Raw genomic sequence first — 17701 nt, forward strand, 5'->3', positions numbered from 1 at the left:
TTCGTCACTTATAATACCGTTCAAAAATCTAAGTTTGACTAAACGATTCGAAACGCGATCAAGCTACTTCCACTCGCGATAAATGCCGAAATCAAAGTGAACTGCAGCATGTATCCTCAGTTCAGGGCCAATGACCTCGGACCTACGACCTCAGTGGAAGTACGTCATTTCCCGAACATTCTTTAGAAATCTTCGGGAAATTTACGAATCTAACGAGCGGCGCGTTTTACATACTTTCTTTGGTCCTATCCGTCTCTTTCCAAAACTTTTCGAACAATTGTCGAAATCGACTGTAAAGAGAGCCATCCTAAGCCACAAATCGACCGACCAGTTGATCGGATTGAAAAAAGGGATCGAAAAGAGAGTACATTAAGGCGGATCCAATATAGTTTGGTCAATTTCGAGAATTGGATCTTATGTTCTAAAATTTTTAAACGAGCGACTGCGAAATCAATCAAATTTTGCACACTTTCTCATTGATGTGTATTGTTTACATGCTATCAAACTCGAAGTTGTGTTTTTGGTGAAGCAACGCAAGTCGAGAAAACAAATTCTTTCCAAACCTGACCTGACCTGTCGCACCGGCAGTTGGGAAAAATATTGAACATTCACTATTCAACCGTCTTCAGAGTGTTGAAGCGGTTCCAGGAGCAGTTGACGTTGAACCACGGCAAAGGAGCTGGAAGAAAACCGAGGCCGGAGAACAAAAAGTCAGAGGGAAAGGTGAAGCGGATGATTAAAGAAAATCGTCTCAAGCCGTGATTTGGCTAAAAAGATCGGCATGTCGCAGAGCTACATCCAGAATGCACAGAAGAGAGCTGGACTACATACATAAAAGATAGAGAACTTCCCAAATCGGGATGAATTGCAACAATCGACGGCTAAAACTCGGACACAGAAGCTCCACGAAAAGATGCAGACGAAATATGGCTGCTGTGTGATGGATGACGAAACGTATATGAAAGCCGATTTTAAGCAAATTCCGGGGTTGGAGTTTTTCACCGGCAAGAGCAAGTTCGATGTGGACGACTAATTTAAGAAGAAGAAAATGTCGAAGTTCGCCTCCAAATATCTTCAAAGACGAGAAGAACATGTTAAGGAAATGAAAAAAAAAAACTGAAAAACTGGTACCGGATGACACTGTAAAAACTTGCATCCAATTTTGCACTCAAAGCTGCTTCGACTAATTTTTCTTTTGATTTTTGAAGTAAATTTATGTATAAAGCTACCCTGAAATTTTGGATTGATTTTAAACATTATAAGAAAATTGGCACGACATTTTCGGTGTTGCAATAATTTCGTGTTCGCCCTCTATAAGATTTGTTCAAGAATATTTTTGCTTTTAAAGTTAGAATTTCTGCAAATATGTTCCACATTAAAATTAGAGGCTACAACTACGTTGTTAATAAACACAAAGACCGTATTAAGTTATAAGACCACCTGCAACTTCACTTTTTCTAGGATCAAAACACTGACAAGCAAATGTAAACATAACATTAAAAATAAAAAGTTACTGCAAGTAGTAGTAGAAACGATCGCTAGAGAAAGTAAGTTTAAAACAGTCTAGTTAAATGGAAACTTATACAATATCCAAACCTTTGACAACATGCAATACTGCTTCAAAAACAAATGGAGTTTGAAATCTTCAAACAATTGTTAGTAAAAAGAAAATAAGATTAAACTAGAGAGCAAAACAAAACTACAGGAAAAAATCAAGGTTTTGTGGCATACTTGAAAATGTTCCATTCTGGGGGAAAAAAATCTGGGAAATGGTCCATTCTGAGGAAAAAAAAATCTGGGAAATGGTCTGTTCTGAAGAAAAAAATTCTGATAAATGGTGCATTCTGGGGAAAAAAATCTTGGGGAATGGTTTATTCTGGGCTTTGTTTTCGGGTATTTGTCATTCTGTGAAAAAATCATCCTGGGTAAATGTTTTGGGCTTTTGGAATATAATCATTGAAATCAATAAGAAACTTAAAAACCTGGCTAGAAGACTTACCAGACAGCGGTTTGCAAAATTCACACTTGATAGGAATATTTCATTCTGCCAATAGCTCGACAACGCGACCCTCTATTTGGTTTTGTAATTTGATGAAAAAAATGAGGACTAGTTTTGAGCTGACATTGGAACCAGTGCACTGCAGTGGTGTTAAAAACCTCTTAAAACTATTTTTATTTAAACTCGATAAACGTTACACAATCGGGAGGATCGAAAAAATAAACGACGATTAGACGAAATAAAATTGATTCTATTTAATTTTGTTTGTAAGTCTAAATGTGCTAATAAGTTACCAAATTGCGTAGAAAAAATTATCTTGATTTTAGTTTTTAAGTACCTTTACAATTTTCTTTGCATCTATTTGTTAAAACACAGTTTCAAGCCATGAAACTCGGCACCTTTAATTATTGTTTGCTGATGCTCAGGAAATGTCATGCTTTAATCAATGTTACGGCTCATCAGCAGTTGTTACGGTTTTACACGTCTCAATTCCGTTAGTTAGCTCATTGCTATCGATGGATGTGGCTATCCAGGAGTTAAGACCGACCTACATTCTCATCCGATAGTAGCTTGCTTGCTGGCAAATGCACCTTTAACACGAAACATTGGCAGAACATTTTTTCTAGAACCGTACTATTCTTCCAACGTCCAACAGGATTCTATTTTAGTTACGGGAACAAATGACCGTGTTGGATGAGAAAGTTCACCGAACAGAAACCAGGAAAGCTATCCTATAATTGGCATGAACATTTTTTAACCACAATTTTTAAAAGTAATTTTCATTAGATTTATGTTTTCGACCGGGAAGATGTTTTTAAGTTATAATTTTGGACTTTTTACAATCCGAGATTTTAATCAAACAAATTTTATTTGAAATATCTGACGTTTCGACCATTTTTTGTGGGCTTTCTCAAGGCTTTCTCTGTCTGCAGTTATTGACAATTCTTTAAAAAAAACAACAACAACAAAAACCACAAATAGGGTTGGGTATTTCAAATAACCAATTCCCATTTTAAAACAAATTTGATTTTCTAAATAATTTTGCTGGTTTCGTTATTCTTTAAACTTATTTTTTTCTTTTAGAATTATTCAGTGCTTCGATTATTCTAAGTCCTAATCGTTTACAGTTCTGCTTCTATTGCGCATACAAATTTGAACAATTCAAAATTCGCTGCAGTCATGTACTGTTGGTAAAAAGGCATTTCTTCAATGTTTCTTTCGTGATGGCTTAATTGTATGCATATGTGTCAAACAGAGAGCTAACTGTGTTACGAGTGTGATAAGCATTCTGCTTTAAATTCCGAGCCTCGTGTTGCTCCGTATTCAGATTACTAGGTCTTCTCTACACACCACACTTGTTCGCTCACAGTTGTATAATTGCGGCGTCGCTCGTCGATTGCACGCAACCAAGCCAATTACCCGGTGTGGCTTCGCCCAGTTCGCGTACTCGATTTTGCAAGCCCAAAAATGGCGCTATTTTCGAACGCTGCGCCGTGTTTTTTTATTTTTATTCTGTGTAGACATGTGTATTGATTTTGCCAAATGTCCAAGTTCAACACTTTGGGTCGTGTGCGCTAGAGCTTATATCATAGCCCAGTCTGAAGCAAAAAAACATAAAAATAAAACTGGAATGACAGCACCAGTCCAGACTGGCTGGCTGGCTGGAGGTTCTGAAGGACGTTCAGATGGATGATGGCGCGCACTTCAAGAATATCAGATGTCGAAAGTTCCCATCGAGTGCTTCATAATTTTTGCTCGAGTTGGTATTATTCCTCAGGCCGGTACCGGGTAAATTAGTCGCCGATTACCTCTAAATATGTTTGCAAGTAAAAACGCCATAAATTGAATAATGTTCTTTAATAAAACAATATGTAATCAAAGCCAATCACCTATTTACGCAATCTCATTAGCTTGTTTGATTGCTTTTCAGTTTTGCATTGTACTCTACATAGCGTACATTTTCACTTCCTATGTTTGGTGGTTGAGCAACGAATAAAATAAACCTTTTAATCTATCATGATCATTTTAGAAGGGAATTATTCCCCTTGAAATTTTTTCCAACCCTAACAATTTACTAAAATTAGCACTAAAACTACCGATGAGGGATAAAAGCCCAGTTGTTACCTGCCACTCTTCTAAATCTAAACCGAATCTCACACTCGTTTAATCATTGATTAACATTTCGTAAGTTAATTTAGCATTTTTATGTGTTTTCGCTTCCAGCGAACCCCCGCCCTAGAACTATGATAAAACCCGTCCACCGGACAATAATTAAAACAGCTGGAATCGCAGCTTGGAACGAATGACTCATCGCAGTGCTTTGATCTTTCTCGCGCAGGCACCACCCCACTTAGTTCGAGATTGAGTTGAAGAACCACACCAAATCGAGCAACTTAGAGAATGTCTTTTGGACCGTCCCGAGAGCATCATACCAGTTTTGGTGGACGATGTTTCGAGTTATAAACCCCCTTAAAATGGATTGGCAGCTAAATGGTACTCTGGGGCACGCGTTCATTTCTGGATTTTATTGCATCTGGCTATCAGTTTGGCGTTAAAAGTGTAGCACTTTTCTTGAGGACTCCTTGGGACATGAAAGAAACACGGGTTTACAATCATGTATTTTATCTGTTCCATTGTAACGTTAACAGTGCTAATCCAATCTTGTAAAGTTGCTTGAATGAAAAAAATTAACTTTTACTACGTAGTGGTAAACAAATTGAAAGTCAAGGCCTAGACGCATGTATGAGATATTTCATGTCCACAGCTCGAACGCGATATACTTGGCTCAACCTTGCTTATTTCTTTTTGATTAATGTGCATAGTATTTTTTTAAATTGGCTCTAGTTTACGATATATTTTATGTATGTTTGTGCCTTCAAGGAATATTCAATACATGTTTTCTTTTAATATTTTGTAAATCTCACATATTAAAAGTTATTAAAATTAATATTTAATCTCATGAACATAATTCTAAGAAAAAACACGGCTGCACGCTTGATAAAACACTAAATTCTATTGTTCATAGAATGTGGCAATAATGTGGCATATGGCTACCTATGGATTAAAATAATCTGTTATGTAAACAAACATACCGGAAACCACTTAACACTGCACCTAATAGCGTTATCGTCAAAAAAGTCAAGTACTGGGTAACGTAATTTCTGCATTTGTTATCATGGAAATCAGAATGATAAGCAACGAATCAAGAGTATAGTGTGTGTTTCTATCAGTAGGTGAAAACGAGAATTTATAAGAGACTCATTCCAATACTCATAGGCTCATTCTCAAAACCAATTTTTTCCTTGTTTGTAATAACGTTTATCGTTCCAACATTGACTTGGTAACCGATTAAATCGATTGATTTTTTTTCAATAGATATAACTAGAACTGTCTATATTTGTTTCTGTATTCCTTGCCCGTACGTTTCTGTTATACTTTAGCCAAAAACACATACTTGCCTTACGTTAAAAACGTCATTTTCCTATTCAAGCACGAATACCACAAAGATGGTAAAGTAAAATTTCTTAAATTCTTAAGTAAAGAGTGATACGGTCAAAATTTTGTAAATATCAACTTGACGTATTTCTTTCAATTTTGCATTTAAAACACCTGAACACCCCTCATTGTGAAGGTGTGTGTGTGTGTAGAATGTTGCTCCTATTTTGATTTTGGAATTCACTCTTCAGTTGTCAAAATGCCGTCCAAGGAAGAAGAGCAGCGTATCAAAATTTTGCTCGCGCATCGCGAAAATCCGAGCTACTCGCACGCAAAGCTGGCAAAATCGCTAAAAGTTGCTAAATTAACCGTTACAAATGTAATTAAAGTGTTTGAGGAACGTTTGCCGACAGCCAGGAAGTCTGGATCGGGGGGAAATCTAAAACCGGAAGCCGCTGAGACGACAAAGAGAGTTGCCGGTAGTTTCAAGCGAAACCCTAACCTCTCTCTCCGAGATGCCGCAAATAAGCTGGGTGTATCGTCTTCAACCGTGCATCGAGCCAAAAAACGAGCCGGACTATCGACTTACAAGAAGGTAGTGACTCCAAATCGCGATGACAACAAAATACGACGGCCAAAGCGCGATCCCGGAGGCTGTATACGACGATGTTGACGAAGTTTGACTGCGTGATAATGGACGACGAAACCCACGTCAAAGCCGACTACAAGCAGCTTCCGGGACAGGAGTTTTATACGGCAAAAGGAAGGGGAAAGGTAGCAGATATTTTCAAGCACATGAAAGTGTCAAAGTTCGCGAAGAAATATCTGGTTTGGCAAACCATCTGTACCTGTGGCCTGAAAAGCAGCATTTTCATAGCTTCCGGGACTGTCAACCAAGAAATTTACGTGAAAGAGTGTTTGAATAAACGTCTGCTGCTTTTCCTGAAGAAACACGGTTGTTCCGTACTGTTTTGGCCTGATTTGGCATCTTGCCATTACGGTAAAAAAGCCATGGAGTGGTACGCCGCCAACAACGTGCAGGTGGTTCCCAAGGACAAGAACCCTCCCAACACCCCAGAGCTCCGCCCAATTGAGAAATACTGGGCTATTGTCAAGCGGAACCTAAAGAAGACCAAAAAAACTGCTAAGGACGAGCAGCAGTTTAGACAAACTGGCTTTCTGCGGCGAAGAAGGTGGAAAAGGTGGCTGTACAAAATCTGATGGCATGGGTTAAGCGTAAGGCCCGGCAATTCGGATTTGGAAAAGCGGAAGCCTAACTGAATATTTTTCCTGAATTTTATACTAATTAAACTAAGAAATTTAATTTGATTTTTTAAATTAACGATTTCACCGATTTACACTCCTTTTCCCTTGACCAAATTTTGACCGTATCACACTTTACACACAAATAGGATCTCAGTAAAACTTCATGTTTCTTTGAAGAGATCTAAATTCTACTTAAGACTAAAGCGTACATCTTTCACCGATATAACGGTTGGCATCTTACCAATGCAAACACCACCAGACCACAGAAAAAGTACTATGTATGCTGTGGCCGAGACTTGATCTCATGTCCTCTGGCTTAGGAGACTGAAACGCTATCCTCTAAGCCACGGTCGGCGTTTTCCTTATATTCCAGAAAGGTTTAAAAAAACTTAAAATTATTTGAAACGAACCATTTACAGATGAGAAGATCTTAAGCAGCCATCATTTTTCCCCACTTTTATCCCTATGAAGCTTATGTTGTTAAGAATTATAAAACTAGGTTTCTATCCGTTGAAGAGTGACTGCTGCGTTTACCGATCATGTAAAAGAAGACTACCGAGAAGCCAGGATGGCAATTAAGGGAGCTATCAAAACAAGCAAAGCGAACTGCTACAGGGCGTTATGCCAAAGCATAGATGATAACCCATGGGGCCAAGCCTATAGAGTTGTACTGGCGAGATTCGGTGGCCCAAGGTAGCCGACCGACAAGTGTCCGAAAAAATTGAAAGAGGTCGTTGCACATCTTTTCCAGCACCATGGCCTGACGCAGTGACCACTTGCCCCGTACGACGCGGGTGCCCACGACGCCGAGTCCTCGAGTCCTGACGTACGATACCGAAACTGGGTTAGGATCTACTGCCCTAACAGCGGGTATTTCACAGGGTTCCATACTCGGACCTGTGCTTTGGAATGCCATGTATAATGAGGTGGCGTGCAGCTAGTCGGATTTGCTGACGATATCGTGCTCATGATCACCGGCGAAACAATCGAGGAGGTAGAAGACCTTGTAAAGGTTACCGTAAAAAGGGTTGGCATCTGGATAAAGGGAGCTAAGCTTCAGATAGCTAACCATGAAACCGAAGTTCTGCTCGTGACCAACAAAAGAGTTGTGCCGCACATGGAGATTACTGTTGGAGGACACACGACATCTTCGGAACAGCAGCTGAAATACCTGGAGTAATGGTCGACAATCGCTTAATTTTTGGTGCGCATGTCCAATACTGTTGTGAAAATGTATCGAAAGTCATCGATCCATAAGCCTGGATTATGCCGAACTGCCATGGTCCAAGCAAGAGCCGTCTCCTTGCGAGCGCAACACTGTCGAAACTTCTAGCACATCTGGCATACGAAGCCCAAAGTATTTTTAGTTGGACGAACCCACTCACGGCAGCAAACACCCGGCTGTTTTGGTTTGAAGTCAAATTTCCATATTGTAAACAAAAAAAAAATAAACGAAGACTCACTCTCATCCTGTACGTGGGTGATATCCTAATAGCTGTACAGCACGTTGCAGAGACTACTGGATCAAGACCGAACTTGGAAGTCTATTTCAAATGAAGTATCTGCAGGAAGTCAAATCTTTCTTAGCGACCATCAAGCGAGACATCCAAAGACATTCAACGAGATTTTGCAATCAGGATACGTCGAGAAGGTTGGCAGCGATTTGGTATGACCCTTTGTAAACCAGTAGGCACACCGCTTGACACGAACGTTCGCTGGACGAAGCTGAACGATGGTGAGGTTATCACCGAACAGCCGTTCAAAGAGATTATCGGTTGTTGCAGTATCTGGCGACATCATCGTTTGGCGCACTGAGTAAATACCAGGCCAGTCTAGCTGATAGGCATTGGCAAGGCCTGAAGCGTATTCTGCGATACCTTCGAGGTACGACCGATACGGCGTTGGTATTTCGCAGAAACGCAAAATCGGAACCACTGATCAGATTTGCTGATGCAGATTTTGTCATTGGCTCCGATAATCGAAGATCTATATTAGGCTACGCTTACATGATCTTTGATGATAAGTTTTAATCGCTGATATTTTTTTTTTTTTGTTTCGATTATAGTCGTTTTACCATCATTATGGCATTCGCGACTTTATCAACGTTGCAGTTGGCGGATCGTTATTGAAAAACTTATCCGGTACAACTGCGTTCGATGTTTACTCTTGGGCTCGAACTCGCGGACATCGGCTCAGGAGACAACAGACTTGCCAACTGAGCTATATCACAAGCCCAATTAATCGCTGATAAATATATTGATTTAATATGTTCATTGACACGTGCGGCGAGATGAAATGCTTGGTAGAAGAATTTGTAAAGGAATGAAGAACAGGCGGATAGGCAAGCATCAGATGAGCTTCGTAGGATAAAGTTTTTTGAAAAGTGTTGAAAACTGTAAGTCTTGGGCATTTTTGTATTGGGAAGCATGAAAGTTTGGTGGTACGCCTTTGTCGCACAACAGACTACTCTGTATAGGAAGCATGATCGAGCTGTCCGATTGTGTATTCACAGTACACAATCCAACAGCCTGCTGTGTTTAGGAATGTGTGATCAAAAGTCGATCACGAAAGTCGGTTAGCACTCTTATCACGTTTATGGAGGACAACATCCCCTACACCAGTACAGTGAAGTATGCGTTCATCAGGGAGATCGTGAAAAGTGGTCCGCTTTCTTTACGACGCACATACCGACGAAGGATCAGCCAGCTGATTCGTTCACGAAGATGCAACCGAGAGCGAGGCATGCGAAGCTGTTCAGCATTCCCAATTGACGAATTGAGAGGAGGTGTTAATATTTACGGTTTTGGATAAGTTCCGGAAGCTTCAGCAGAACACATGTGCTATTCCTCGAGGAGAACAGATACAGCACATTGTTTTGGTTTGTTTGTTTTCATATTCAATTCGCTATTAAGAACAATAGCAATGATGATTGCTGATGACATGTGATGATGCTAAACCGGGTACAAATGTTTACATCATCACACTGTAAAGCCAAACAACTCATGCTAGGTTCGTGGTTACACAACAGTGCTGCCAAAATTTCTGAGTAAAAGTACTAAAGTTGAGAAATGAGTACTTTCCCGGTAGGTGGAATTAGCTATCGCTAATTAATATAGTTGTACTGTAATGCCCTCACAGACAAAACTATACAAAGATAACTATATTCCGCCACTGAAACCTTTGCTGAATCACTCATTTCAACATAAAATAATTGATTTTTTTCTCTTGAATGTTGATCGATTTGAAGAATGAAGAATGAATTCTCCAACGCTCAAAATTTTGGATCGATCGACTGGTGTATGCTTCATGTTTGTATAAAAATTTAGCTTTTCAAAAAATAAGTTGATCAAAGCAGTTTTTATGAAAGAGGGGTCATTTTCAACTATAACACTTCGTCAAACTTCATGAAACTTTCACACCACATTAGAATGTTTCCCAAAAACAGATTTCCTGATATTTTTTTTTGCTTTAGTGATTTTCGTAAAGCAAATAAAGGACAAATAACACATCACCAAGATATCTCCAGCCAAATCTGATGGCAAATTTGAACTCCTGAGAAAGTTTCCATGATTTTAAGTCCAAATTTTCCCTCTGCCCATCAGTATATTGACTAGATAGAAATGCTCATGTAATTTATCATAATCTGCAAGCTTATTCCCCTAATCGAACATTTTCGGAATCACTATGACCGAAACTGTGAACAGCCATTTGTTTATCAATAATGTTCCAACCCGAAGAAACTCATATAATTATCCGGATCATCTTCCCGAGGCCATCCTAGAACAGCATGGTGCCGAGTTTTATTAGACTTAACAAACTATCAATTTTACGGTTTTCGAACAAGTGCAACTGAGATGCTCCATTATTGGTCTGAGATTGCGCACCAACCGAGAGTTTTTCCCTTTTCTAACGTATGCTAATCATGTGAGAACATATTTTGCTGGGGTTTTCCAAGAGGGTTTCCGACATTTTTGGAGATAGCTTACGCGTGACCTCCACTGTGATCTTCAGCTTAGCTTATCAAACAGAAACCAATACGCTGAATTCATTCCATTCTGATTCTTTGTATCACCGCATTCGCGTGCGGATCTTCTTCCAAGGCACAAGCTCGCCAGCAATCGAAATGAACTCACCGAACATTCGCTTCGGTTTTCTACTGCTAGCACTGTTTGTAAAATATTGTGCCCAAGTTCAAGGTAATACACAATACTAGCTGTTTTCAGCAGATTTTCGCTTGTAAATTTTGTTTTTAATTTTGTTGCAGGTGAACGCATTTCAGAAACAAGTGAGTATATTATTTTGAGCCTTTCTTTGGTGCCTACGCCAATTATGGTTTGAATTTTCAGAATGTGAAGAATATCGAGCAAAAACTTTAAACAAACAATCGACAATTACGTTGTCTGCAAACCCCACGATTATAAAGCATCTAAGTTACAGTTGTTCGAAAACCGTTGAATTAATAGTCGGAGGAGAAGCTGCAGGCCGCCGTGAGTTTCCACACCACGCTATCCTGGGATGGCCCCGGAAAGATAATACGAACGAGTATGAATTTCACTGTGGTGGATCATTGATAAGCGAATGGTTTGTACTAACGGCTGCCCACTGTTTCAAAAAAACTTATCCTGAAATAGTACGATTAGGGGAACACAATCTGTTAGATAAAGATACATATTATGCAGATTTCGAAATTTCCGAATTCGTTTTGCATCCTAATTATGTCTTTGGCCGAGTTTACTACGATATTGCTCTGATTAAACTAGAAAACAAGGTGAATTTCTCCAATCATATCAGGCCGGCTTGTCTTTGGACGGGAACAACATTCAACTTCACAAAGGTAGTAGCAACTGGTTTTGGATTAGATGATGATAGTGAGTTATGATTTTCTTGATCGTGGAATTACACTCAATGATCTTAAACTATTGATGATCGTAGGTGGAAACCGAAATGATGTATTGCACAAAGTTGGGCTTGACCTATTGGAAACGGAGAAGTGCGAGGCTCAGTACGGAAGTCAAAGAACATTTAGGAAAGGTATAGTGGACAGCCAAATTTGCATCGGTAGCCATGAAGGAAATAAAGATACATGCGTTGGAGATTCCGGAGGCCCGGTACAGGTTGTAACGGATCCCAAAGGTTGTCTGTACCATATCGTAGGAGTTACATCAACCGGTTCCTCATGCGGAAAAGCACCAGGTATATATACTCGTGTTTCGAGCTTCATCGATTGGATAGAAAGTAAGGTTTGGAACTGATGTAGAAATTAGTCTCATATAAGTAAGACTTACTTTAAAAATGTAGGCGTTTCGTTCAACGAAAGTTTGTAACAGAAATTCAAATAAATAAATAATTAAATAACATTGTGAACAATATGATGTGTACATATTTCGCTTTAAAATTGTAAGATTTCTTTTTCTATTGTTTAAATTGTTTTGGATGTCGAAAATGGTTTGTATTTGACAAATATAAGATTTGTATTTGATCACTAGAGTTAAACACCTGTCCCATTCCATAATATTCCGTACCATCCTATGAATTTGTAAATTTCAAAAGCAACCATCCATACTTAATTTGATATTTAACGATCGTAAGCTGTCAAGTCATAACAAATTTATGGGCCGCCCAGGTGTTTTTGGTCCATACTATATAACTAACCCCGTAAGTGGGAATAAAGGTTCTTTTCATATTCAAAACGAATCCATACACAGCTCTCTAAGTGAAAATCTTTTTTTTACATAACAAACGTCAATGGGTCCGTCAGCTCCGTCATCATCACTCACATTAGGAGCTATTTTAATTTGACCTAAATTGTAAGTCGTACTGTCATATATCCACACATACAAAATACAACATTCACACCACCTGATGTATACACTACACATTGACGACTTTGGGGCTCTAGCTTTCCCTCCATTATACTTGATTGTCACTACGATAATAGTTACGGAACAGAAAACACGTGCGAATTATAAGTTCTCGATAAGTTAGAAATACCGACTTCATTCGTGAGTTTCCGAAATTCCCTCCCGGTCATAATAGTTTCTGGCGACGAGGATGACTGAAAAGTCTACGAGTTCCGGTAGTTCGAGCGGTAAAAGTTCGCGAAACCCTAAAAGTGAAATCGCGGGCAATACCGAAGACGACGGAGTTTCGATCGCAGTACATTCCACGTTTACAATCGAACCTTTTGACCGCCATAAAATGAAATGGTCACGCTGGGTAGAAAGATTCGAAGGTGCTTTGCAGCTTTTTGGTGTCCGGGAGCAGACGAAACTCCCCATGTTGCTACACTACATGGGCGCGGAAACGTACGACGTAGTTTCCGATAAGTTGGCACCTGCTAAGCCTAAGGACCAGGCATACGCCGCCATTGTTAAAATACTTGAAGAACACTTTAACCCCGAGCCGCTGGAAATAGTGGAATGTGTAAAATTCTTGTTTCGGAGGCAATGTGCTGAAAGAGAAGACGAAACAATAAATGAGTTTCTAGTAGCCCTCCGAAAATTAGCCATGACGTGTAATTTTGGTGATTATTTGAATAACGCACTCCGAAACCAGCTAGTAATCGGATTAAAAAGTGATGCTATACGTGCGCGTCTCCTAGAAGTTCGAGGCCTAACGCTAGAAAAGGCTCGAGATATTGCTGTGTCGATGGAATTGTCGGTAAAAGGGGGTTACGAAATCCGATCACTCCAGTGCAAATCGGAAGTGAGCTTGGTAGAGCATCAATATGCGAAAAGTGCCAGTGCTAGATCAAGAATCGCCAAACCTGGAACAAGTACGTCGGACATGAAGAGAAATGGCTGTTACCGCTGCGGAAATGCGCAGCATTATGCTGATAAATGCCCTTACTTGAATAGCTTCTGTCGGCATTGTGGTCGTCGCGGCCATTTGCAGAAAGTGTGCTTACAAAAAAACGCGAACAAAAGTGACACCAACCAATTGGAGGAGAGCAGAAGAGAGAACGCGAGAGAAGATGTACAAGCAGAAGAAATATGTGGGGTTTACAGTGCTGCCGATTTCCGGTGTAAAGTCGGCAAATTCTGGCTACATCTGTCAATTGAAGGAGTAAAAACGGAATTCGAAATTGACAGCGGCTCTCCGGTGAGCATCATTAGTGTTCACGATCAACAACAGCTGTTTCCCACAATGCGTTTGCAGCAACCCGATCTCGAGCTAGTGAGCTACAGTGGAAATGCGATCGAACTGTGTGGTATGAGTGCCGTTCGCGTAGAATACGAGAATAAAAAACACGATTTGCTGTTGTACATTGCGAAGAATCGAAAACATCCGCTGTTGGGCCGCAGCTGGATGAAAGTGTTGAAACTAAAGCTAGAAAAGTTCTACGATTGTGTGGGTGCAATTTCGGAGACGGGACACACATCCAAAAATGCAACAGATGCTGTAAAAGTGTTGATAACACGGTATGCAAATATTTTCGAGAAGTCAATGGGCAAAATTACGGGCCTTTTGGCGAAATTGAAGTTGAAACCAAATACGCAACCGGTGTACATAAAAGCCCGACCAATACCATTTTCCATAAAAAGTGCAGTTGAAGAGAAAATAAAAAAATTAGTGGAAGCGGGCGTTCTGATTAAAGTAAATCATAGTGAGTGGGCCACACCAGTGGTCCCAGTGAAAAAGTTGAACAACAAAGTGAGATTGTGTGGGGATTACAAGCTGTCGGTAAACCCAAGCATCCTGGTGGATGACCATCCCTTGCCTACTGTCGAAGAGTTGTTCGCAAATGTTGCTGGGGGAGATAAGTTCTCTAAAATAGATCTTTCCCAAGCATATTTGCAGCTTGAAGTAGAGCCGAAGGACCAGGAGATCCTTACTTTAAGCACGCATTTGGGGTTGTACCAACCGACAAGAATGATGTATGGTATCAGTTCGGCACCAGCAATTTGGCAGCGGCTGATTGAAGAAGTGCTGAATGGGATTGAAGGAGTCACTGTGTTCATCGATGACATTCGTGTTACGGGGCCAAATGATGAAATGCATCTGCGACGTCTGGAAGAAGTGTTTAGACGATTAAGTGAATACAATATGCGAGTGAACCTTGAAAAGTGCCAGTTTTTTGCAAACCGCATAGAATACTGCGGCTACATGATAGATCGTGATGGTATACATAAAGTGCAGAAGAAAATAGACGCTGTCCAGAACATGCCTGTGCCACAGAATAAAGACCAAGTGCGCTCATTTGTGGGACTAGTAAATTACTATGGACGATTTTTCCCACATCTGAGCACCACGATCTATCCGCTGAACTGTCTATTGCGCAACGATGTACATTTTCAATGGACCAAAAAGTGTGAAGAAGCGTTTCGAAAAGTGAAAGAAGAGATGCAGTCAGATCGGTTTTTGGTACATTATAATCCTGGATTGCCGTTGGTACTTGCTACGGATGCATCACCCTACGGAGTCGGTGCCGTTTTAAGCCATATCTTTCCCGATGGTACAGAGCGGCCGATTCAATACGCATCACAGACTTTAAACGAAACGCAGAGGAGGTACAAGCAGGTTGACCGCGAAGCATATGCTATCGTTTTTGGAATACGTAAGTTCTACCAATATCTCTACGGGAGCAAATTTGTACTGATTACCGACAACCAGCCGTTGAAGCAGATTTTTTCGGAAACCAAAGGGTTGCCTACTATGTCTGCTTTGAGGATGCAACATTACGCTACCTTCTTGCAATCTTTTAATTACTCTATAAAATTTCGTCCAACTAAAGATCACTGCAATGCTGACGCTTTTTCAAGATTGCCTGTCAGTACAAAGGCTCCAGATAACGTCGTCGAGGAGGTAGATCTGGTGGAAGTGGACATAATCGAAACACTTCCGCTAACGGTTGACGATCTTTGTAAAGCGACTGCAAAAGATGGTTCCGTCAAAGTGCTTATACAAGGATTGAAGAACGGTAAAATAGTAGAAGCTAAAGACAGGTTCGGGATTTCCCAAGAAGAATTCAACCTACAGCAAGGATGCATTATGCGAGGAATTCGTGTATACATACCGTCTAGTTTGAGAGAACAGGTTCTCTCGGAACTACATTCAACACATTTTGGGAGTACTCGATTGAAGACGCTCGCGAGGGGATACGTCTGGTGGGAGCGCATTGATAAGGACATCGAAGACATGGTACGAAATTGTGCATCGTGTCAACTTACTCGCCCCGATCCCGTTAAAGCGCCGTTGCATTGTTGGGAGCAACCTAATCAACCGTTTGAAAGGGTACACGTCGACTTTGCAGGGCCTTTCCTTGGCAGTTACTTTATAGTGTTCGTGGACGCGTTTACAAAATGGCCTGAGGTCAAAATATTGCGTGACATAACAACAAATACAACCATTCACGCCTGTAGAGAGTTTTTTGCGACTTTTGGAATACCGTCGGTACTAGTCAGTGATCACGGAGTACAATTTAAGTCAGCCGATTTTCAGAGTTTTCTGAAACTTAACGGTATCTTTCATAAGATGGGAGCCCCGTACCATCCAGCGACAAATGGCCAGGCTGAACGCTTCATTCAAACCCTGAAAGGGAAAATGAAAGCGCTAAATTGCGACAAATCTAGAATGCACACGGAACTTTGTCAAATTCTGCTGAGCTACAGGAAAACCATACACCCTGCAACAGGAAAATCGCCGTCCATGATGGTCTTCAATCGTCAAATACGTTCAAGGTTAGATTTGATGATACCTGATCCTAAGGCAAAAACCAACGATCCAGAAATCAAGATACGATCAATTCCTGAAGGGGCGAGAGTTGCTGCTCGTGACTATTTGGATCGAACCAAATGGAAGTACGGTCACGTTATTGAAAAACTGGGCAAACTTCATTACAACGTACAACTGGACGACAACAGAACCTGGAAACGACATATTGACCAACTGCGAGAAGTTGGAGCAAACTTAGGAAAGCCGGCTCAAACATCTCAAGAGTTTCCGGAGCATTTCGATCCGATTCCTACAAAAACAGCTTCGGAAAGAAATGACGCCGTAGAAGAGTCAAGGGTTGAGTTATCGACGGAAAACCTTTCGACTACCGCTTCGGGTGATATTCAGGAGCCGTCCAATGCAGTCACTATGGACTCCCCTGCTATCGACCAACCATTACTCAGGAGATCCACTCGGATTGGTCAACAACTCCAAAGGCTTAACCTGTAGGTACACAATATCTAAGGGGGGAAGAGCTGTCATATATCCACACATACAAAATACAACATTCACACCACCTGATGTATACACTACACATTGACGACTTTGGGGCTCTAGCTTTCCCTCCATTATACTTGATTGTCACTACGATAATAGTTACGGAACAGAAAACACGTGCGAATTATAAGTTCTCGATAAGTTAGAAATACCGACTTCATTCGTGAGTTTCCGAAATTCCCTCCCGGTCATAATAGACCTTTTAGACATGAAACTCGTTAATCGTTCCGAAAATAATGTCCAAACCCGGCGTCATACTTCGAAGCGGAGCGTTTCGGAAGCAAAGGTAAAACCAGATCCGGTTATGGATCGAGAACATAACACCGGCATACTTGCAAAATGCCAACAAACAGGCGCTGACTGTGGGTTACCAGACTCAGTTCAAAGACCTGTTAACTCTGCAAAAGGTTTTGGCGTCCAGCCGCGGCGGAGGAGCCGGAGAGTGGGATGAAAAATAACCGTTTTGCATGTCCTCGCAAAAGGAACAAAATAAAAAAAAATCTGGGCCAAAGCACCCACCCACTCAGAGGTACGAATATGTATACAAACAAACCAGCAAGCTGCTATAAAATAGAGCCGAATCCTCTTTAGGGGTTGTTGCCATCGAGTTGCTACTTGCTGGGTACCTTGCCGGGTGGGTCAACAAAACCACGTTTGACAGGTTTTTCTTTTTCTGGAATGACAACCCACACGTGGGCTTTCAATGTTAGTTACCGGTGTTTCTATTAAAAGCTTTTCCCTTGATTGCATTCGTTTCCCTAAAGAGTCTGATGATAGTCATCCCTCGAA

At 40.7% G+C, this 17701-nt stretch overlaps 3 protein-coding genes across 5 annotated transcripts in view; all 3 read left to right on the forward strand.

The window, feature by feature from the left end:
• Nucleotides 1-17701, forward strand: part of LOC129748020 (serine/threonine-protein kinase GL21140-like) — a 75086-nt gene that overhangs the window by 31719 nt on the left and 25666 nt on the right. The window lies entirely within an intron of this gene.
• On the forward strand, nt 10082-12813 carry LOC129748021 (serine protease snake-like). Its single transcript, XM_055742472.1, has 4 exons — nt 10082-10896; nt 10965-10985; nt 11047-11568; nt 11633-12813. The coding sequence occupies exons 1-4, from the start codon at nt 10824-10826 to the stop codon at nt 11950-11952; spliced, it is 936 nt and encodes a 311-aa protein (XP_055598447.1). The 5' UTR covers nt 10082-10823; the 3' UTR covers nt 11953-12813.
• Nucleotides 12953-17061, forward strand: LOC129748017 (uncharacterized protein K02A2.6-like). The gene is made up of 2 exons (XM_055742465.1): nt 12953-15257; nt 15435-17061. Exons 1-2 carry the CDS (start codon nt 12977-12979, stop codon nt 16862-16864), a joined length of 3711 nt encoding a protein of 1236 aa, XP_055598440.1. The 5' UTR covers nt 12953-12976; the 3' UTR covers nt 16865-17061.

This window comes from Uranotaenia lowii, chromosome 2 (assembly GCF_029784155.1).
Source record: "Uranotaenia lowii strain MFRU-FL chromosome 2, ASM2978415v1, whole genome shotgun sequence".
Classification (NCBI taxonomy): Eukaryota; Metazoa; Arthropoda; class Insecta; order Diptera; family Culicidae; genus Uranotaenia; species Uranotaenia lowii.